This window comes from Panthera leo, chromosome C2, assembly GCF_018350215.1.
Source record: "Panthera leo isolate Ple1 chromosome C2, P.leo_Ple1_pat1.1, whole genome shotgun sequence".
NCBI classification, from domain to species: Eukaryota; Metazoa; Chordata; class Mammalia; order Carnivora; family Felidae; genus Panthera; species Panthera leo.
Window position 1 is genome coordinate 84,113,572 of NC_056687.1, and position 24,477 is coordinate 84,138,048.

The 24,477-nt window shown below is 33.8% G+C and overlaps 1 protein-coding gene across 9 annotated transcripts in view; it reads right to left on the reverse strand.

The window, feature by feature from the left end:
- Positions 1-316: 316 nt before the first annotated feature.
- The window catches only part of ATP11B (ATPase phospholipid transporting 11B (putative)), a 130,292-nt gene continuing 106,131 nt past the window's right edge, over positions 317-24,477 (reverse strand). For 3 of the 9 annotated variants that reach the window (XM_042902952.1, XM_042902944.1, XM_042902951.1), the window contains exons 28-30: positions 23,020-23,185; positions 9,353-9,486; positions 2,944-4,263 (exon numbers count right to left, since the gene is read on the reverse strand). In XM_042902952.1, the coding sequence (XP_042758886.1) occupies positions 4,182-4,263; positions 9,353-9,486; positions 23,020-23,185 (382 nt within the window). In that variant the 3' untranslated portion in view covers positions 2,944-4,181. Of the gene's footprint in view, positions 2,163-2,943; positions 4,264-4,296; positions 4,303-6,713; positions 6,894-9,352; positions 9,487-17,402; positions 17,529-20,482; positions 20,569-23,019; positions 23,186-24,477 lie in introns of those variants that run through there. The other 6 variants (XM_042902945.1, XM_042902947.1, XM_042902948.1 and 3 more) reach the window with 6 other exon arrangements.

Below are 24,477 nucleotides of genomic sequence, written 5' to 3' on the forward strand. Positions count from 1 at the left end.
CATTGTCACCCTCTGCATATGCTAACACTTGGGCAAATACAACAGCATATCTTTTTAATAAATGTAGATTAAACCTTTACATGTGCTTTAACTGGCAACTGAGAAAGCATAAGGAATAATTATTGTCATTAGGTTAGATTATATATATATATATATATATACACACACACATACATATATAATATATATACATATATATAATATACATACATACATATACAATATACATACACATATATAATATATATACATACATATATATAGTATACATACACATATATATGTATATATATACACATTACATCAGTTATATATTTTTAAAAACATATTTCATTTCCAAATTCATGTTGGCTGGCTTTTCATGAGTGGTGCAATTTCTAGTTCGAAGTGTGTTGGTCTTTATGGCTGGTACATTTCTATCACACCACTTTTCAGGAGCTGTAGTGATGATCTATAAAATCTGGGTAAACCAAAAACTTCTGGATTTTTGAAAACTGGAGTCAGTGAAAGGCATAAAAGCATTACTGTACTATAATGGAGGGTAAATGTAATAAAATTTCATTGAAAAAATTTTTGGCTGGTTGTAATAAGCAGAGAGAGGCTTAAAATGCACAAATAATGGAAAAACTTTTAATTATGTAGGAAAATTTTATTCAATAAATATAATTTCATGAACTTTAAAAAATTACTGAGAGCTTATATAATAAGTAACTACATTTCCTAGCAATGCAGAGAAATTTTAAAGGATTTTATTAGACAGCCACAGTGTCTGAGGTCCTCAATTTTAAACTAAAGTGCGGCTACAGTATTTCCAGCTACTAATTCCCCATAAAAATCTAACAATCGCCATTACTACAAACGTATCATTAGTTGTGATCTATTTTTTTTGTAGGAAAATCATTCAAGTGTTCTCACATAAACAGCACTTTAATAATGTTCTATTTTTATGAAAATAGGTGACTCATTTCAAGGTAGAAATAAAAATGTCTCTGAAGGGGGACCAAAATTAATGAAACATGTTTACACAACTCTTTGGTGTGTTTGTTTTATTAATACCTGCTTATATCATCCCCCAAAATGATCTTTACAGAAAAATACAAACATGGATGATTTTCCCATTTCCCCTGCTCCTGATAACTTTTCAGAGTAGCATATTAAAATTTTTTTTGGTATTAACTGTACATTTTTTTAGGGGCCTTGACTCCTACCTATCAAATAGGAATCTTAAGTTTTTCTGAGAAGCCCAATTTCACAATCTTACAGCAGAAACAATCTGGTTAGAGCAAAGCAATTTCCTAACGTGGTGATTTGCCTAAGTTTAATCTCCTATTCAGGACAGTGCCAGAGTTTCGATTATGTCTGGGAAGCCTTTGGGTATCATGGAGACTGAGACCCAAGGAGGAGGGTAGTTAAGAGAAATTCAGACTGTAAATTCTCCCCTTCTTTCTTCTCAACTCCACGGCAAGCTTGGTAGCTGTAGTTCTCCTGGCCCATACTCTATTCCTACCATGAACCTAGCACTTGCTAAAGCTGAAGCAGGGTGCTGAGTCACCTTTTAGAGCAGCTGGTGGGCAATTCTGAAAACTGTCTTGGTGCCTGCTACCATCTTCAGGGATATGGCCTTCAGACTAGTTAGGCAAAGGTAAGAAAGTGAGGCAAACAGATCTGAGATCATCAAGTAGCAAAAACACGCACAGAATCTTATTCTGGTTTTGGCAGGCTTAAGAGGAAGTTAATTGCCAACATCGTACTTTCCAAACAATTTTAAAGAAATATGCAAAGGGGAATTTTTTGTGATTACCAGCTATGTACTGTTTTAAAATATGAGTAATAGCACTAGAAAACTATTTAAAGCTTGTAGGCAACACTGTTATTTCTTAAATAAATGAAGAAAACTTTTCTTACAATTGCAAGATAATTTTCTTTTAAACAGAGGTTTTGAACAGAGTAGGATGAACGTATCAGTGGATAGCATTTATGTTTCTTTGATGTACAGTTCTTAAATAACTTCAAATGGGGAATGCAGACAGTTACTTCAATCACACCTTAAGCACCACATAGGCTAGCTGACCTCCAGCATTGCTGCAGTTGGTCAGACTGCTTGATGGCTTTGTAGTCCTCGAGGGTCGGCAGTTTGGCTGACGGCAAAGAGACACTGTAAACTGTAAGGTAGATGCGATGCAGGACTATTAAATGTCATTTTGTTATATAAATATTTTATAAGGCATTCTAAGAAAAAGCAAATTCTGTGTTATCTTCCACTAAACTACCCTGAGTATTTCTGCAATATTTCCTCTTCTGGAACATGAATTGGAAAGTGTATATACTGTACACTGTATTATCCCTTTAATGTATTTTTGGAATAACGGTATATTGCTAAACTCGGTTTTGGAATATCGGACTTAAAGAATGGCTACTTATGAAAATTAATATTTAAGCTGAAATTCATAACCTAGTATCTTGCACTACTGAAACAAACATTATATTAGCAAGAAAATAAAAACTCAAAAAAAATAGTTCACCAGCAAACATGGTAAAGTCTTAATTCTTGACTCTACCATTCTTTCCCTACCAGCCCAATTCCAGAAATCTGATATTCATGAAATGGGAAAGTGGTGGAAGGTTGCAGAAAAAATCTACAAAAAGGAATTATTATATTCTCAAAAGAAAATTTTGGAAAACCTTATTTAGCCATTTCCATACAATTTTAAATGTGTATGTACACATCATGTGCTCACAGCTGGGTAAGTTCTTTAACCAATAATCATTTCCAAATTTTAAAATGACATTACTTTTTATCAAAACAAATGACAACACTGATCATATGATAAACTTGGTGGAAATTAAGTACTGAAGTACAGTGAGTTAATTCAGCAGTATGTACCTGATTAACCATTCTTAGTATTTTAATTTATCGCTGCCATTACGTCCTAAGATTTAGCATTTTAAACTTTGTTTTACTTACATTCTGTAGCCATGCCTGAAAATTTACCTTGTAATGGGGCACTGGACAGATTTCACTTTACATGGTAGTCTACCGTAACTTAGATAACGTATACTATCCTAACAAATAACAGGATTCTTATCTGAAATCCTTTATTCTATAATCTAGCTTACTGAAAGTCAAGAGCAATTCTAAATTAGCCATAGAAAGAGGCTCTTATCTTTTTGTTGATTTAATTACCCTAATATTTTTATTTATATAATTAAAAATAGTTGCAATATTTAAATACTGTCCAAACTTGTTTTTTATTGATATAGTTGAACTTTACAACAGTGTCAGAAAATACTATAAACAGAGCCTTCTTCAGAGAGGGGAAAAAAAGCAAATTTAAATATATTAACCAGATTAAAGCATGCAAAAGATCCAATGATAAACACATTAAATAATATGCTAATGGTATGTAATTTACCCACTACAGGTTCTTCGTATTCTGTCACAAAAATATAGTAAACATCAATTTGAAATTTGGTGAATGGACTTGATTCCTGATTTATATATATAATATACCCTTTGCATGTATGTGGTTAATTTTACTGGTTGTGTTACAGTATTTAGAGAAGTTTGGTACTGGTATATAGTTACTACCCATAATGCAGTAAATAATGGTGGGAAATGCATTCTCCTAATTTGCTCTGTGAACTTAGAAAGCACTAATGAATTAACAACATGGGTCACTGAGCGACCAAAATTCCTTTCTATTCACATTAACTTTTCGCATGAAAAGCTTCAAATATAACTCTAATAAAAAAATAGAGTTTTCAAGGCAAACTTTTCAGCATAATTTACAGAAGCAGATCTGAATAGAAGACTCAATAACCAAGCTAATACTAAAAAATACAATTGACTAGGAATTACCTCCCTTTTCTACCTTGATATTAAAATATAGTGGCCTTAGCAAGAGGCTGAAATGCCATTAGGAGTCCCATAAGCACGAGGAACAACCCAAAGAGATGGAAAATGTCTGTTTCACGAATTGTGACATGTTCAGATTTAAGTTAGGGGAGCTGAAAGGGGTTTGTGTTAATGCTTTTTGTTTGCCATTATAACTCTGAATGAGTATGAAATATTTGAAATTTCAGAAAGTAATTCTGCAGAACTAGTGTGGCCATTATCACGGTGATCACACTGAATTTTAGGAAAGGAGTTGAAATGGTTCCCACAAAGTACTACTGCCCCTTTAACAAGTAGAGGAGTCCATTGTGGAGAGAGTCAAGATGCTCCTGTCGTTGGTATAGAAAGGATCCGATGCACTCCATGATCTAAAGTAACAATAAGAGAAAAGTTTGGCTCACCAGGACCTATGTTTTAAGTGAGAAAAAAAATTTACTCTAAAATGCAATTTGAATATTAAAATAATCACTTATTGATTTGTTTTTAAATGCTAAAGAGAAATTATTCATACTAGCACCGAATCAGTCTATTTATATTGTACAAAAACTTGGAAAAAATAATGCTCTAGTCATTATATAAAATATTAGCCAAAATTCAGACATTCATTAGCCTTAAAACAATTCCTACAGGTAGTAAAGCATGAGATGCTCTTAAAATCTTTACAATTCAGTAAGAAATAAGTATGTTACTAAGAGTTATGCACATTCAGTTTTACTAAAAAGCAACTAGGTTATATTTTGACATTACAGAAGCAAACAAACATCCCACTTACCAAAAGCTTTGGAATGAAATAGTAATATGTTCATATTACATAATTTCTTTTCAGCTATAAATTCTATTCTAAAGATTTTAGTGTAATTAGCTTGAACGCAGTAAATTGTTTATTCAATAGATATCAAAGACAGCTGTAACTCAGTAGGTTTTTCACTTAACTGAGAATAAACCTGTAGTGGTCTGGAAAAGTTAACTACTGTCTGAATGATAAAACCTAAAAGCAATTAATTACCTAATACTTTATTTGCAGCTCTATTAATTTAAGCTAAAATAACTCTAGACCCAAACTAGCCTTCTAGGCTTAAAATAGCCTAACCTATATTTCAAGTTCAGTATCAGGATTACCAAGCCAAAGGTGGCTCTTCTTAGAAGACTAAAAGCACTAAACAATAAATCAATACATTTTATGTAACTTTTTTCAGGGTTCCCACTTTCCTTAAAAAAAAAAAAAAAAAAAAAGTTAGAGGAAGAGACCAACATTTAAAGTGGCTCCTAAACTCACTCTTATCAAATATCCACTGTTTCCTAGAAATTCTGTTATTTAAATCAATTAAGCAAGTACAGTCATAATGAAGTTTGGAACCTAGAAATTTTACAAAGTTGCCAAAGAGGAACACAAATAAGCAACAAAACCATACTGGTAATTTACAGGTTCTCTAATTTTATTAGTTTCCAGAAAACCTTAAACACCTTAGTTTAAGGAAGGGCTTGTTCACCACCCTCTGTCTAGTACCTAAACTGCACCTGGCACATAGTAGACACTCAGTATTTGTAAAATAAATGAATGAAATGAGATTATTAACATTTCTTAGAGTAAGTATTTATCCAAGAAAAGGCACACTTAGACACACAAGACAAAACATAACTGCCAACACCCTAATTATCGGGAGTCAAGATTCCATTCCCAAATTGCCAGTACTTTATATCAGGCTTTCCTCTTTCCCAACCATTGCTTACATAGAAGAATTTTATTAGGTAAGGCTTCCTTTGTTTGATCTTTTCAAAGCACACATGTGCATTCAGATGTTAAATATCCTATTTGACAGAACATTAAATACTGGAGCTACATATTAACTCCTTTCTATTCAGAAATAGTTTAAAAAAATTATTTTTAAAAATGTTTTTATTTATTTTTGAGACAGAGAGAGACAGAGCATGAGCAGGGGAGGGGCAGAGAGAGAGGGAGACAGAATCCAAAGCAGGCTCCAGGCTATCAGCACAGAGCCCAACGCGGGGCTAAAACTCACGGACTGTGAGATCATGACCTGAGCCAAAGTTGGACGCTCAACTGACTGAGCCACCCAGGCGCCCCGAAAATAGTTTTGATTAGGATAAAGTAACTTGGTAAAATGCATACAGAAAATCATTTATTGCTGAAGTACAGCCCTTTAGTGTACAAGATGGTATATCCTTTGTAGAGCACCATGATGCTACATTTGAAACCAAGCTTGCAATATGACATATTCCTTTGAAAACATTAACTAATAAGATGTAAGAATTTCTGTGCCTGGATGGTGGAAGTTTAATCAGCTGAATAACATGTCATATGAAAGCACTAGTTGTATTTCTTAAGTGATGCTCATTACCTTTTATGTTTAATAGGTTAATGGAACAAATATCCAAGGGATTCTACAATTTGTAACAGAAGTATCAGCCTTGCTTTACCTTTTAAGTTAGACATGAAATAGAAATGTAGAATAGAAGCTATTCCAAAATCAAAACAGAAATGTCGAACATATTTCACTAACACAATTATGTAAAACAAAAACAAAACTCTACATATCAAAATGACTTTCAAAGCTTAAATCTAATGTTAATGGATCTAAGGCAATTTTCATATAGTCCTTTGAAAAGCACCAAGTGGTTTTCTCATACTGTATCGATTTTTATCCACTAGAAAATACAAACAGATTTCAAAAGACTTTTTAGATTATTTGTTTGAAGAAAAAAGGGGGATAATGACAGTACTAACCAATAACATAACCTGAGATGTTAGACAAAAGTATTTTGGAAGTATTTGGAAAAGTATTTATAGTCTGTCAAATAAGATAATACTGTTAAACATTTTATTAGGAAAGTAAAAAAAAAAAGTCTTACAAAAGAAAATATTATGATACAATTTTAAGTGAAAAAAAGTACAGATGATAACAGTCACCTTCATGTGCCGAAATAAGTCCCATAATTCCAAGGGCAGGTTCAAAGGGATAATGCAGTATAAAAATGGCTACGTAAAGAAAAATGGGGGCGTATTACCTGAATTATTGGTATACAAAAAAGTCAGTACATAGAGCAAAAAAATATTTTTGGCTTATTTAAAATTAATTATAGTTTTAAAATATTTATTTATTTCTGACAGATAGCACAAGCAGAGGAGGGGCAGAGAGAGAGAGAGGGAAACACAGAATCTGAAGCAGGCTCCAGGCTCTGAGCCATCAGTGCAGAGTCTGATGCGGGGCTCCCAACAAACTGTGAGATCATGACCTGAGCCAAAGTCAGACACTTAACTGACTGAGCCATCCAGGCACCCCTGATTTTAGTTTTTCAATAGTTAGTGAAGATGTATACTGTCATTAAAGAGAACTTCCTGCTGAAATAGAAATTTAAAAAATTACGTGGAAGTTCTATAGTTGTCTCTTAGTCTAACTCCCACCTTAGTTCTGTATAGTAAAGCTGTCTTTTTTTTTTTTTTAATTTTTTTTTTTTAACGTTTATTTATTTTTGAGACAGAGAGAGACAGAGCATGAATGGGGGAGGGTCACAGAGAGAGGGAGACACAGAATCAGAAACAGGCTCCAGGCTCCGAGATGTCTGCATAGAGCCCGACGCGGGGCTCAAACCCACGGACCGCGAGATCATGACCTGAGCCGAAGTCGGACGCTTAACCGACCGAGCCACCCAGGCGCCCCAGTAAAGCTGTCTTAATAAGTAAAATAATATTGTAAAGTGGGTCTTTCAGGAACTTCTTTTGGAAAACTTGGTGGCTTGGGTACATAACAGAGCTTCTTTCTTGTAATGCACTTTACAATACAATTGTGGAAGTCATAATACAGAAGTGCCAGTAAATTTAACTCTTCGTAGTAATTCTTTTATGTGGAATAAAATTACTACAAAATGATACCACAGAATTGTGGAAATATTTTTGATCACATGTTATAATCAATAAATGGAGACTGAAACCACAGACATTATATTAACATAAGAATGCTATTTATAAATGCAACTGTACCATAAAGACATGGCCATAACTAAAGGCAAAATGGGAACTAATAAATCCACCAGTAAATGTTACCTGAATTTTATGATATATGAATGGTATTTATTCATTTTTAAAACACAAAGCTAAGCAAATATGAAAAATTATTTTATTAGATTATAGGGCCTCCTCCATCCTTTATTCCCTGCTCCTGCGGTATTTTCCAACCTTTTCCATGCCATGGCACATGTAGAAAGTGATTATTCGTGTGGTACACGCTGGACAATGGAAATTGCCGTCTGTCTACCCCTGCCCATCTGTAACTCCTCATGCGTACAAGTGCATTACTACTCTCATTTTAGAACTATGATATAATTCACATTAAGAATACCTAAGTGTGAAAAAAGTTACTTCTACTTTTTAATATCACCTAAATAGTGTGTCTCTCGGGAAAATTTATGAAGAAAATTTATGAATCCATTTCACTTTTAAATAAATTTAAGTGGCATTTACCAAAAAAATGGCATTTTTTGTTATGATCCACAAAAGCGAGCACTGATAAATCTAATTGAAGAAACAGATTTGGGAGGGGACAGAAATACTAAGATTCTTCTACACCATAATTTAAAGTGTCTGCTCTAACTTATCAACTTAAAAAAATTTTCTTTAACATTTATTTATTTTGAGAGAGAGAAAGCATGTGAGAGAGCGAGCATGAGTGGGAGAGGGGCAGAGAGAGTGAGAGAGAATGAGAGAATTCTAAGCAGGCTCTGTGCTGAAGGCTCAATTGCATAAACTGTGAGATCATGACCGGAGCCAAAACTAAGAGTCAGATGCTTAACCAACTGAGCCACCCTGGTATCCCTAACTTATCTAAACTTTTAGTTAGACCATGAATACCAAGCAAAAAAAAAAAAAAAAAAAAAGCAAAAACAAATCACAACTCATTTAAAAAACCTCATCACAGAAATAGAATGGTATAGAAGAGCAGTAATACAGCCTTTGTGTTTATAAACACCTCAGTCTCAAATGACTGACCAGAAAATATACATGAAGAGTAAGAGAAGCAAAATCCTTCGATTTCACTATTATATGTAGACTATTCTGTAAATACAAAAAGCAAACAAAAAACAAATACAGGAAATAAAACAGTAATATAAGGTATAATCAAAAAAAGAAAGTTCTAAAAACCAAATAAGAGTACCATACCTATTCAGCACATTTTAAAAAGATTGTAAAGCAAAATGTTTCGTTCATTAGATGAAGTCTCTTCAAAGGTGCTTTCTCTTCCTCTGTTAGTGAAAGAGCCCCCTACCCCAAGGCCACAAAGTGAAATCTACCATCAAAGAATGCTAATAAATAGCACACTTCCCCGCTTCAGTTGGTAAAACCAGCGGCTGATTTATTAGGTATCTAGAGATGCAGGTTCATCCTGTTCCAGTTTATAGGATACTCATCTGCAGCAAAGGCTACTGAAAGAAATTTCACACCTGCTGACATGGGTCGGACTACATCTTCCTACTACTCGTTCCAGCATTCTTCCAACAGATGCGCACGCTGTTTCTCCTTCTGAGAAACAGCACATGGAGTCCAAGCACTTGATACTTGAATTTGCTTTAATAAGCTGGAGGAGTTGAAGCAGAAAAAAATTAAGTTATTTACAGATTTGGATTTCCAAAAAGCATTAAAAAATTACAACAAGCACTTTAAAACCAAATGTAATGTATATACATATATGTTTTCTATAACATGGAAATGGATGAAGGGCTCTAAGAGTAATATGCAAAAATGCTCAAAAGGCACTGTGATCTAAATTAGAAGTCAAACAAAATAATTATATAAAAATAAGTGGCTGGATATTATTTAAATATGCAAAAATTTTGGATTTTATATCTTATTTATTTTAGTCAAAATGATCTACATCACTCATTCAAATTGAATGAATTCGAATTCTTCTTTGAGTTTTTGTTTATGTGAAATGCTCCTGTAATTTCAATTACAAATGTCTAGCAATTGAGAAAAGTGGAGTGTGAACCATTTTGAAGACTGGGAAATAACAACCAGGCAGGACCTAACCCCAATCTTCAACAACAACAATAGTAGAAAATACGTAGTGTTTACTATGTGCCAAATTCTAAGCACTCTATATATATGCACTCCATAATTATCCTTGAAAAAAGCATCATTTACCTTAAATTTGCTAAGCAACTAATAAGAGCCAATCATGCCCCTAATCAGCTTATCTTGCTTTAAAAAAATTAATGGTAGATGTACTAAAATCTCTTAAACAAGTGACTTACTACTATTAGGACTTTTATTAATTTCTGAAGGTATGCAAGATTTATACTGATTCAGGCATAAATAACCCAGCAAAATAACTTAAAGCCATTACTACTACTAATTTTAATCCTGTTAAAATGAGGGGAAAAAATGGTATGACCACATAGCCCAATGAATCCCAACCCTGGTTTTGACACAGACAAGGACACTCCTAAATTTCTCAGGGGTTATTATTTTAAACAAACTTATTTTCATTCACTTTCCTTTACATATATAACATACTGTACAACAAATCTTTGGAAAGTATAGAGGAGGGAGAACAATGAAAATACATTTATTAGAGTGTTGCAATTCACAAAGGTTGGGAATCACCAAGTGTTGAGGGCAGGCATGGCAACAGGGGACAGACAGGGGACAGACGCTCACGATGGACAGAAGACAAATATGATGGAACATAAATAACCTGGCACTCTGACCATAAGCAGTGGGTGAGGTCTGCAAACTCTATGCTCAGAGTAATCCTGCCAGATAGCAGGCATTGTGAGACAACACAGTTCCTGTTTGGCAATTACCTGATTGCACCAATGTCCTAGGATCTGCTAAGCACTGAGAAGTAGCCAAGTTTTACTTGTTCTTTCATCACAATACCCTTGGTTTAGGACTGTTTATGGTATTGTTTCTTAACCTGTGTTTTGAGAGACGTTTTACAGATGTTTCATGAAAAAAAAGCTCCATGGCCTATTAATTAAGTTTGGGAAACAGTTCAGTGATGGTCTAAATAGACTTATTGAGCAAAGCGTTGTCAATAAGTCAGGATGTGTGGTCAATCTCCAGGGGGAGAGCCAGACATAGTGCGAATTCTCAAACTTGTTTTTTTTAAGTAAAACCTTTCCCCCACACCTGCCGCCACTGGGAATCAGTCAACACTAGGAAGAATATTAATATTCAGAGGAACAGTTTAGGAAATGTTGGTTTAAGTAATAAGATTTCATCAGTCTCTCACTTTCCTCCTTGGGCTCTGTTTTCCTCCATCTCAAAATCACCCTCTACAGGAAACAGGATTCTAAAGCCCCCACATGCTCAAAAAATTACAACACAACAAGGAGGCCTTAAGGCCCTTTGTAACCTGACCTCAGGCTACCTTTCCTGCTCAACTTGCCAATGCTCCTGTACAGTCTTCACACAGCCAACCAATGCAGTGTTCCTTGCCTCTGGGCATATGTCAGGGCTGGTCACCAAAGAGTCAGAATGCTGACTCCTACACCCAGTTCAGTTTAAGTATTATCATCTCCATGAAACCTCCCTCACCTCTCCAGCTATCAGTAGTCTCTTTCTGGAGTCTATTCCACTGTTTGCTTGTGTAATTTAAATAGTATAAGCACTTAAATTAAACTTTTACTTATTGAACAAGGCACTGTACTGGTTCTTATAGGAGACAGCAATCCAGTGAGTTAATAAGTTAATAAGGGAAAAAGGTGGGAGATAAGTCAGGAAAAAATAATAATGGCAGTTACATTAATGGAATACTTACTGTGCATGTGCCAATCACTATTAAGATGCTTCTCATGGATTATTCTCATTTAAAACTTATAAGAAACTTTAGGGATAAGCACCATATTCAGAAACATTTTACAGATGAGGAAACAGAGAAGCTAAGAATTTGTTCAAGACCACCCTGCTGAGGCTTGAGTCTTGGTTTCTTTAATTCCACAGCCCACAACTCTTTATCATGCTCTTATGCTGCCTTCTTATAATTATGGTATGAGGCAAACTACAAATACTAAAAAAGAGGAGGAAAGCTGTCGTTGCTGGTATTGGTGGGAGGGCATGAAAGATTTGATGGAAAAGATAGCATCTGGAACACATTTTGAAAACTGGGCGGGATTTCAGTAGCTGTTAGGTGAAGAGAATGAGTAACTATGTGTGGGTAGAAAAGTATGATGTGTACTCAGCGCATGTTTAGTCTCAGTGTAAGAAAGTAGCTGTTATGCCTGCTTCCTTGCAAAGAGACCAGTGCCACTCAAAGTGTGATCCATGGATCAGTGTTGATTGGGGAAAACATTTTTCACTGGCCTATGAGGAGGTAAGTGTTTCAGATCTGTAAGAATAAGAGGTTAAAAAATTTTATGGCAATTTGACAGAATACTTTTATAACTGCTGAATCTAATAATAATTTTAAAATCAAGGCTTATTTTATTTATCTTTTAAATTTCATTTCCTAGTACAGTTGACCTTGAACGACATGGGTTGGAACTGCATGGTCCACTTACACATAAATCTTTTTTCAATAAGTACATGTACAGTACTGCAAATGTTATTTTCTCTTCCTTGTGATTTTTTTTCTCTAGCTTACTTTACTGTGAAAACATTATTGTGATACATAATATCTACAACATACAATATATGTTAATTGGCACTTCATGTTGTTGATAAGGCTTCCAGTCAACAGTTTGCTATTAGTTAGGTTTTTGAGGAGTCAAAAGTTACATGTGGATTTTTTACTGCATGAGGGGTCAGTAAGCCTCTAACCCTCACATTATTCAATGGTCAACTGTAACTAATTTTTATTGCATTTTACGAAAGTATTGGTCTGTGATAGATTGGAAATTAAAAACAACAAAGCAAGAAAACAAACCGGTCTTTCACATTTGGCTAGGGAACACCAAACTAGACTAGAAACTAGAGAGAAACGAGGAGTCTGCCTGGTATTTCTTAATATAACAACTTGTGTTTTGCTTATATAGCTGATATTCAACTGACAAGGATTCACTGAAGAGGACATCCATAATGTCAGCAGCATTTGAGTGCCCCATATGTGTAGAACACTGCTTAAGCCCGGATCTAACTTTAGGTAATAATCTTATTTTGTACTCATAACCTTTCACTTTAAAATCTAAGAAAAAGTATTAATACATGGACAACCCCAGAGAGAGTAAACATCTTGAAATATCAAAAATGTTATAAAGAAATGACTTCTTCAGATCACCTTTTGAACTAAGCTAAAATATATGTATTTTATATACATTACATATATAATATATATTATAATATGTATAATATATACAAACCCCGGCTGCTTTAAAAATGCTGAATGCTGGTTAGTTGTGTAAAGCTGCTATCTATATAAAAACTACACTGTTCTCTAGCAAACTCCCAAGCTCTACCACTTTCCCATATATATATATCTTTGATCTCATATTCAGGATCTGGGAGCCCAGCCAGAGTACATGCAGCCACAGCTGCCAGTATAACTAACGGGGGGGTAGGAAAAGGATGGAGCATTTAAATCTCATTTCATTCAAAGTAAGGAGAGGCAATTATTTCTTTTTTCGGACGGCTTATAAATACAAGAAAAGAAAAAAAAGCAAAGTAATGGGAATGAGACTCTACCTGGTGGCATTTTATTTTACCAGAAATTTTGATTTATTGGTAAGACACTCTCTATTGCACTTGCTTCCCAGGAATGGCCACATACCTTAGAGCTAGAAGTGCTGCCCAGCAAAAAAACTATGGGCATTCAATATGACTATGTATGATTAAGAAAAATTTTCATCTTTACAGAACTTGCCTTTTGAGATAAATTCTGACTCACTGCTCTTATTCCATTATTTTCATGTCAGTGATAGTAAACATTTAAAAGTTTCTCTTAGTGCTTCTGTTTCTATATATCTTCTATCTTTCTTGACTCTTCTAAATGTTAGAAAATTGTCATACATCTCTAAATTAGTCATTTCTATGATATCTTACCTATCAAGTCAAATAGTTTTTTAAAGTTTAAATAAGAATTAGTAAACTATTAACCATATATGTTCTGTTGCCTTTAAAACAGTTTTATAATAAATATATAATCAAAGTGAGAATCTTGTAAAGTCTTAAAGGAGATACGTGGAAACTAATTATGAAAAGAAAAAAGGTTGTGTTCAAGGAAATGTTTTTCTTTTTAATGTGAAATCAAAAATCATCCAATATTACTAATTTCCAAATTTGGTTAAGAATAATAAAACCCCTAACACAAATAATGGCTTCATCTCATTATTCAGAATTGCAAGAGCTGTTTGGTGATGGCACTTGGAAGACTGCTGTCTCTTACTCAAGGCCTATTTCTCCATAACATGCCTCAAGCTCCCGTTCACTCCTCTATGCTCCCTTCCCTCTTTTCCTTTTCCTCAAGTAAAACAAACAGCTTTGGGTGGTTATAAATTTAAATACCTCCATACTGTCCTTTAGGTATCTCCAGAAAGGAGATTTACATCTGTATGTATTGCCTAAATTTAACTATTAAAATAAGCATACGGTAAGAATTACATCTATCAGGTATGGTTATTTTAATAATTTGGTTTATTCTAGTTTCAAAAAGACTGAGTCCCCTTTATTTTAATGAGGTGGCTGCAACATAAATAACAGTATCTGACTAGGAATTTGAAATTTAAGTGAAGAAAAGTATCTGTATCTGTAAAAAATGGAAAAATGACCAATTTTCATGGAGAGGGTAAATCAGAATAGCACTAATTAATGAACTAAGCCATGGTACAGCTGATGTTAAGGATTCAGTTTTCTAAGTATCAATCATCCAGAGAATGTCAGAGGATAACTGTTTGGTAGAAATAATGTCAACGCTAATATTTTTCTTCATTTCAACCTCCAGATGAAAAAGTTGCTCAAATAAGTCAGCACAGATTTGAAAATAACATTAATTTTGTAAAGTGTTGCACTTATCAGGTATGCAGCCAGGTCCTGCTACTCATGGCAGCCTTAGTATTATTTGTTGTTTAAAATGTTCAATTCTATTTCCTCACAGAAATTTTACTCAGAAAAGTGTAGCTGTTAGTGGCAAACAACTGAATACAGGCCATTAAGGTTTTCTGTTCCTTTCTAGTTCACTTCTTTGTTAATTAAATGAGACAGTGCTAGAAGCATCTTTGTCACAGAAGAGGAAGGTGACTTGTTTTTTTGTTTTTTTAAAATGTTTTTTTGTTTGGGGTGGTGGCAGGTTTCAGGCAGGGGCTTAAGCATCCAGGTGCACAATGAGAAAGGTCAATAGTCCTAACATCCTGTTGACATCCTTACAGCACAGCTGGAAAGAGAGCATCCAGAACAGGCCAGGAATCCAGTGACAGAGAAATGACAAAACAATGGAAGCCAAGGAGGCAGGTGACAGTGGAAGGGAGGGAGATGATTAGAAAGCCCTAGCCCATGACAACATTTAGGGCTCAGTATCATCCTCTGCCTGATCTGACAAAGCTGACCAAATTTTGATTAGAGGAAAACAACTGCTATTTCAAGGCAGAAAAAACATTAGAGGGATATTATATAATACTTATTTTTTTGAAGTGATTTTTATCTCAAAATACATGCCAAAGGCAGAAAACTATATAAGAAAAATATTCAAGGTATATTTCACTCAACAATGAAAGTGATATGCAAAAAAAAAAAAAAAAAAAAAAAAAAAATGCAGATCAGGGTAATACCCCCAGCAATTTTACTAAAATCATATTCACAGTTTCAGTGTTCTTCTATCATCTTGTTTACAGGAAGAAAGACCAACTATCACAGGATGATGAGAAAACTCACTTATCACCCCTTTGTAAAAGTAATCATAACAAGGCCCTGTTATTAGGAGCATTCTAAGAACTCAACTCTCAACTGTATCATACATTTTAACGGACATATGAAAGCAAAGCAGACTAGATCCATGTCTCATGAAATACCCACTTGAACTTGAACCTTTGGGGAACTTTTATCACAAAGGACAGGAATAATTTTATAGTTTTAGTCTAATCAGGTCCCACGTGGATTATCTGTTTTGTAGATTATCTAGGACATAATATAAATCCAGGCCAGCTCCCCCTCTTTACCCAGAGACCTCGTCAGCTGAGTTTTCCTTGTGGCTCAATCAGGGCATATTTTAAAAGTTAAGAATTTTTCTATATTTATCAAAGCAGAATACCAGATAAATATATACCAAAAATAATTATATAGAGCATCCCAAAACAAAAGTTGAGAATTGTTTTGAATTTCTTTTCAATTAATAGTAATAATAACAATGAAATAATTAATCAACATTTTTCATTTAGAGCAGTTCACTAAAGTAATCTAACTTTAAAAATATGTCTCCCAGAATAATTCAGATTTTTGAAATTACGTACTTGTTCTATGGTCTGATTCCATGGTACAGTTAAGATTTATAATTTTCAAGTAGCTTTGTTTTATTTTTATTTTTTTTTAATTTTTTTTTTTTAATTTTTTTTTCAACGTTTTTTATTTATTTTTGGGACAGAGAGAGACAGAGCATGAACAGGGGAGGGGCAGAGAGAGAGGGAGACACAGAATTGGAAACAGGCTACAGGCTCCAGGCTCCGAGCCATCAGCCCAGAGCCTGACGCGGGGCTCGAACTCACGGACCGCGAGATTGTGACCTGGCTGAAGTCGGACGCTTAACCGACTGCGCCACCCAGAAGCCCCAAGTAGCTTTGTTTTAAAGTTTCACCATTTATGAGGTTTTATCCCAAATGAGACAATAGTACCTTCTTGACCAATAATTATAATATATAAAAGGCAAATAACCCAAGTAAAAATATAATTATTAGTAGTGAGAATTTTTATCCTCCATAATTACTACCAATCAAAATATTCTGCATATCCTAATTAGGTCTAGAAGTGGTTGTCAGGATTTACTCCTCAAGAGGTGAATGAATCAAGTCCTCATCAATTCATACTTTTTTAGGACAAAGATATAACCAGGAAAGTTTATGAAAAGAAGTGAGAATCTGAGGACTATCGGTCAACAGAAAATTATTCAGTACCTCTAAGCACTCACTCATCTGATCATTTAACTCCAGACCTAGACAAGTAATCTGGTGTCTAACTATATTAAGATGCATAAAATGGTGCACAACTACCACTTCAAATGGGAAAACTGATTTCAGAAATAACAGAAATAGCATGACATACTTTCAAAAGAAGTAAAAAGGAATAGTTTATTGAATAGGTTGTGAGAATACCTTACTAGGTTAGAATCTGAGGTGAAGTAGGATTTAACACTGTAACTCCAAAGAGAGACTAGTAAAATATTCAGAGATGGACATAAAAAAATGTAAAGATCACAAAAAAGGAAGACAAGTCAACAAAAACAGTAAACACATGAGGAACAATGAAGGATTAGTGAAATAAAAACTAGGAGTCAGGCCAGTTCTCCCACAGCATGCCCCAAGCATGAGAACTTAGCGGATATGTCCCCAGGCAGGTCCAGCGCAGTACTACCTAGTGCACGCAAGAACTGTCCTGCTGGCTGCAAGCCTCAGCTAGCAGGTGCCTACTGTCCTCCCCTCTGTGCTTGCTTTCAGCAAATTCATATGCTGAGCTGACTGAACCCTTATCTTCTTCCATCTGGAAGGACAGAAAAGCAACAAGTCTCATATTACAGAACAATACTCTCACTGTATAATAGGTTTAGAATCAAAACAGCAAGTTGGGGTCTGCAATCTGCGAGGCACAAATGAATGTTCATACAACACCGCATTCATTTATCGTCACAAAAGAGAGCTAATAGCAGCTTCTTTAGGGGAATACAACAAAGCACACAAAATTAAGCCATGATTTTCCAGTGCACAAAATTAATTTAAAACCAGATTTCCTTCACTGAAATTCAACTCCTTCTATTAAATTCCTTGTCACCAAGATTTAGGGTTCTTATTGCAAAGGTATGTATGCCCACTTTCACAACCCTTATGCTCCCTTCTTAAAAGACTTTTCTACTCCAAGTGAACGTCAGCAGAGTAGAAGGCTCATTCACATGGCCTTCAAATGTCAGACATGTGGGTAAGGGGCAGGGGGCTTGATTTAATTTTTTAACAAAATTAATTTAATCTTTAATTTGAAATATATTTTTTTAGTGAGTGCTAATTAATTTACACAAATTTTTATTCTTTGCTGTTTCTATATTCTTCTCAGGAGTATGTGCCTATAGCCATGCTAATTTTAATCTTTTTTAAATTACAAGAAGATGTCCTCAATGAATAAAAAACAAAATTTTCCTTATTTCTATGTGTTTTCTCAGTCTTAGGACTGACCAATAATTATTTCTGTGAAAAAAAAAAATGCTATGGTGAGTGTCTTACATATATAAAAAATGAAGCAGAAGTCCTTGGTTTCAAGAGTACAATAAGCTTATGTAAAGACAGCTTATTATTATTATTATAGCTTTGGCTATAATATAAGGGATGGGAAAATACTCAAAATGAGTTTTCTTTCATTAAAAAAAGTTAATAGTTTCGTATTAATGGTTCTTAAGAAGTACTAACTTGATTAAAGATTTGAAGGCTCTTAAAGATATTTTATATCTGCACAACTTTTCTGTCACAACAGTAAACAATTAAGCTACCATGGATCACACCCAGAAAAACTATTTAATGCAGTTCAAGAACAAGATGTATTCAAAATTCACAGGATGCAGCAGCAGATAGATGTATATGAACACTTGTTCTTCATGCAGCTAGGAGCAAATGTCCACATAGTGGTCACTCACTGCTCATTTAAACACCTGGTATTTCGGCCTGGCCTTTGGTTGAGCATAGTATTTCTTTTTGTTTTCTGATGCTGACAATAAGTAAATAGACCACAGTACATAAAATGATCATCTGACAGGTAAAGGACCTGGAGACTCAGAGATGAACTAATTAGGTTAGGACACATAAGCCGCAGTGCCAAGGGCATCACTAACATCCAGGGCTGCTGTCTTCCCAACAGGGCTCTTCCTTTTGCTACACCATCTGACTGGAGGGTGGCTTGCAGCAAAGGCTACCTGATCATATACCTGCTCTCACTGTGTTCTTTTCATAGATGAATGTTAAGCTGACTACCCTAGCACATTGTTACAGAACCTGGGATCTCTCTAATTTATGATATCCTTACCCAATTGTTTTTAAGTCTATTATTGCTCAAAAACAAACAAACAAAAAAAACATGGCTTGATTTAAGCCAACACGACATGTGAAAATATGATTTCATAAAAATGGCAAGATTATTTACAAAACAAAACATCTTTACTTAACAAAAGAGTTGTCAGAGTGTTCTTTTAAGTAACAAGGTCTCCTACTGCCTTAGAGTTAAATAATTAGATGTTCAAAAATGTGATAAATACCCACTGTTTTCAGAAAGGCACATATGGATAACACGTGTTATACATATTTGACTCAACCAAAGGTGAAGGCAAATCTTCAAGTTTGTTTTGATTTTAGTTCTTGTTTTAAACATAAAATTTAGGTGACTACCACTTAAACACCCATTTTTATATTCATGTACAATTATTACACCTTTGTAATTCAAAGTAGAATATATCAAAAATCTGGAAGATAAAAATAAAATCAAAAAGTTTGATAAAACTTTAGAACAGCTCAAAATTATGAATTCAGAGTTATAAAAGCCATTACTTAAGCATTGCTTTGTCAAAGCCATTTGCTTGATCAAATGAACATAGATTAGAAACTTTGAAAATAAAAAACAATTAAAAAAACATATTAAGAATACACAAGATACTGATGGCGAGAAACTGAAAAGTGCCAAAAGTAAAAAAAAAATTTTTTTTTTTTTTAGTTATTAGTTATATTACTTTCTCTCTTCAAATCAGACTGGAGTTAAAGTTAATAAATAGTTCTGGTGACTTAATTATCAAAAGTTTCAGGATTTAAAACTTTCATTCTCTTCTATAAAAAACATCTATATTATTATTTTTGTGGTAACGGACAGAATGGATCTGTCTGTGGAGATAAATATATGTATCTCATATATATATATGAGATACAAAATATATTGTGCAATTTATAGATGCACTAAACAGTAGCAAGGATATGAAATGTTTCAGCAGCCATTACAGTGTACAAAGACAAACACACACATGTATTTACAACACGAATTAAGGCAAGATAAAAAATGGGCAACTCTCAGTTCCAAGTAACTGAAACTTAAAAAAACTTTAAACTTTATGATGAATTTCTGTAGCTTAAATTACTCAACATGCAGGAGCATCCTTAATTATGAAAATAATATGACAAGCAGAAGCATCAGAATTGTACTATAAAAGGTAGTTAAGGTGTACAATAGGTAACAAGGTACAGATCTCTGTCCTGTTATGCTGAATTTTCATCTGAATTTTCAGTTCAAAGAAGAAATGGATATATATTTTAAGTTTTAATATACATATTAATAAAGGTCAAATTAGAGACAGAGCTGTGCTAACAAAAATGCCCCACTCTTATTTCATGCCTCTGCCCATCTTTTGAATATTGTTTAATTGACCTTTAGCATGCAGAAGAGTTAACAAGGTTCTACTCCTCCTACTCTACCTAAGTTTGCTCAGCTGATTCCTGGCCCTCGACAATGGCTGCAGTGCGATGAACTCGTCACTTAAAGCAACTGTGTTGGAGTACATCTATAAGTGGACAGAAAAGGGATGGTACATACAACAAGTCAGTGAGCTGTAATCATCACCTAAGAGACAGACACAGGACAAACTTTGTAAAGACATCTGTTCCTCCAAGAATAGGAAATATACATGGTACACATACATGACTGACATTTGTAGGGCTGTTGGCTCTGCAATCAAGAGAATTTATTCTTCATTCTTAATACCACATGGTTATTCTGGAGAAAAACAAAGCTCAAAATAAATGCTGACAACTCTTTTTTTTTTTTTATGTTTTTTTTTTCTTGCTACTTTTGGCAAACAATGAAGTGTCTGACAATTTTCTAACCATTTCTTCATCATTTGAAATCAGTGGTAATGGTATAAGTCTGAAATAATAAAGATTACGGCTTGTAGCAAAGGAATAATGTCACACATAGGATGTGAATAACCATATACTGTTTCAGCAAAAACAAAACAAAACAAAACAAAACAAAACAAAAAAAACCACAAAAACCCCCAGCAGGTTAGAAGATCTCTGAATGGAAGTAAACATTTCCTCTTTGGGTTGGACCACAATAGAACATCGGGTCAAGTCATTTAAAATTAAGTTTAGCGGTGCAAAAGGGAGATTGTACTAGATTACACACCCATTTAAAATAAGTTTAGTTTACCCCACGTTCCATTTTTAATCGATTTTAACCTATGGTAAAAGAACCAAAATATATATAAAATACTTCTAGCTTTTTCTGGTGTAAAGGTCTACTTTTAGGTGACAAATATTTCCTATGTAATCCTTTAAAAAGAGGCCATAGAAAAGGTAGCAAGAACTAATATCACTTTTTATTATCATAAGAAATCTCTATAAATACACATATTCTCATGTATCTAAAGATAAATGTAAATAAATCTGATTACTTTTATAAAGAATTAAGTTTTAAAAGCGGTGTCGTTAATATATTTTGGTGAAATATAACTTTATATAGGCCAAGAGGGGAAGACAAATGTGTTATCCATAAAGGTCTAGAAAAAGTGTAATAGACAATGTATTTAATACACTTAATACATTTAATACTTTCTTACTATAAATATTTATGTCTGAAGATTAGAAAAAAGATACACAAACCTTTTTGATATACATTTAAGGAATATACTGCAGAATAGAAAAGTTTCTCCATGCTGGTGTAACTATGTGAGCACAGAGTAATCAATTATGCAAATTTCTCCAGCCCCATTTGGAAATTAGTATCACAGAGCAACATCCTCACTGTCTTGATAATTATGATGCTTTTACTGAGGACTCACTACGTACAGGCCCAGGGTTAGGTGTTTTATATTCATTATCTTGACAATCATGTAAGGTAGTAATTATTATTCTGATTTTACAGAGGAGGAAATTGAGGCTTAGGGATGTGACTTGATTAGGGACACACATTTTATAAATGGTTAAGATGGTATTTGAATTAAGTCTGTCAGGCTTCAGAGGCCTATGCTGTTTCAATGGAGTTAAAATGTATATTGGCTAGGACTTAGTTACCAAAGCAAAGAAATGCTAAAGAAATGTTGATATGATCAACTGAAATTAAAGCTAATACATCATTTAGGAACCCACCTCAGATCACTACATACTTAGGGAGCAATTATTCTATTTTTGAATACACAACTAAATTTTCAAAATTTAAACAAAATTTGCTTAGTGTGTAGCAAATATGCAGAAAAAGTCTCAACCATGTACAAGTCAAATATACAAAATGGCACATTCAACTAAATAGCTATTATTTCCTGAGCATCTACTATGTTATTGAACATTATTTCACTTAATCCTCATTATAAGGGTAATGAAATAGATAGTTCTATCATAATTTTACTACTCATGAGGAAAGGGAGACTTAAAGTTACGGAGCTACCAAGTGGTAGAACTGGGTTCTGAACTGAGAATTATCAGGCTCTAAAGACTATATTCTTAAACACCGTGTAACACATTGTTAATATTTATTAATATGCATTTAGTAAGAAAATATATTTTATAAAAATCCATTCTGTAAAAATTATTTAGGTTAAAGAACGTATTTCAGACTCTTGTTGAAAACAAAGTCATGTGAAAAACTGATGCTAGAATTCTAATGTGTATCTAAAAGACATGGATTTATCCCAATTATAGATCTCTGATAGAATGCCGTAATGTTATTTAAAACATAGTTACTATGTTTATCTGGACATAACTTGATAGTCTTCTATTTAAATCTAGCGCTCTGTTAATAAACAGTATAATTTAAGAAAATTTTAATTTGCCAGGAGTCAAAATTAATAGAAATAAGAAACAACTAAAAAATATCACATATAATAATATTTATTTTGCGAAATACTTGACACAAGAATGGATAATTTCCTATTCTGTGATATAAGCAAATTATAATGACAGCTATTCATCATTACAGACCTCTAATTAAAAAGGTATTGTATATAAAAAGTGGTTACCTGTGCCTTTTCAGTATTTGTAGGATGGAGCTGTCGTTCAAATACTTTCTTCACAATATCAAGCAGTAGACATGTAACAACCATAAGTATTATGGCAAACCAAGCAGAACCACTTGATAGGAGTTGAATAAATACAAAGTACATATTCTGGGAGCCCAAAAATGGCCTGCAAAGAAAGAAGGTAGGCTTAATAGAAATTGAAAACTGGGTACCTGGGTGGCTCAGTTGGTTAAGCATCCAACTTCAGCTCAGGTCATGATCTCATAGTTCATGAGTTCATACGCTGTGTCAGCCTCTGTTCTGACAGCTCAGAGCCTGGAGCCTGCTTCGGATTCTGTGTGTGTCTCTCTCTGCCCCTCCCCTGTTCGTACTCTGCCTCTCTCTCTCTTTCAAAAATAAATATAAACATTTAAGCAGAAAACTGGTAAGACAATTTCTTAAATCAAAGCATCATGTAAATCCACTATGAACGTCATAATTTTAAGATTACTCCAGGCAAATGGTCAAAATTTGGAATTAGTATAATTAACTGCATATGTAATAAAACAAGAGAGACTTTAATTGTTAAAAATGAAATCCAATTTAATTACTTTCAATGACAACTATAGTTTTTATTATTAGGAGGGTGACAAGCAGCTGACTAGGTAACTCTACCTGAGCAGTAGGATATCAAAAGAATTATGCAGTAATACAGACTTATGAGACCAAGAATAGCAAGGAAAAGTATGTAACAAAATACTTTCCACTAAGCAACTAAATACTGATTACTCAAATCCTAGGCTGAAAAGCTCTTCTTAGAAGTTCTTCTCTAAAAATGTATTTTACAATAAATACACTCACAATTACAAATTCTACATAGTAATAGGTATAGTCGACATACTCTTTTTGGAATTTTTGTATAGATCACTTCAAAAGAATATGGGGAAATACAGAAAGAAATGGAAAAATAAAGAGGATTAAAATTAAACATTCTAGATGATAATAAGGGTATCCTTGTATGATCCTAAACGGAGGTTAATATTTAATCCAAGATGTTTTGGCTACTTTGTGTAGTTTTCTGCCTGACACTGGCATCAAAGACACAGCGGGCAAATGTAATTCTCCAAAGGAGAGATTTTAGATTCTCACTCACTAAAGAATCTTAAGAGAGGCATTAATTTTCAATCTATCAGAGTGACAGAATATCTGATTTTACCAATAAAGACGAAGCATATTATTTACTTTTGAAAAAGAAGTTAACTCATTCATAAAAATAATGGTTCTATGTGACTTATGTACACTGATAATTTAGAGGTAATATGGTTACTGTAATTTGAACACTAAGTGTACAGTAAAACAACTGTGGTTTAAACCCTAGCTTTGCTACTTCTTAACCTTTGTTATCTTGGTTTTCAGTTTCCATATTGAAAGAATAGAGATAATAATATCTTAAGTTAAAACCACTAGAACATAGTATAT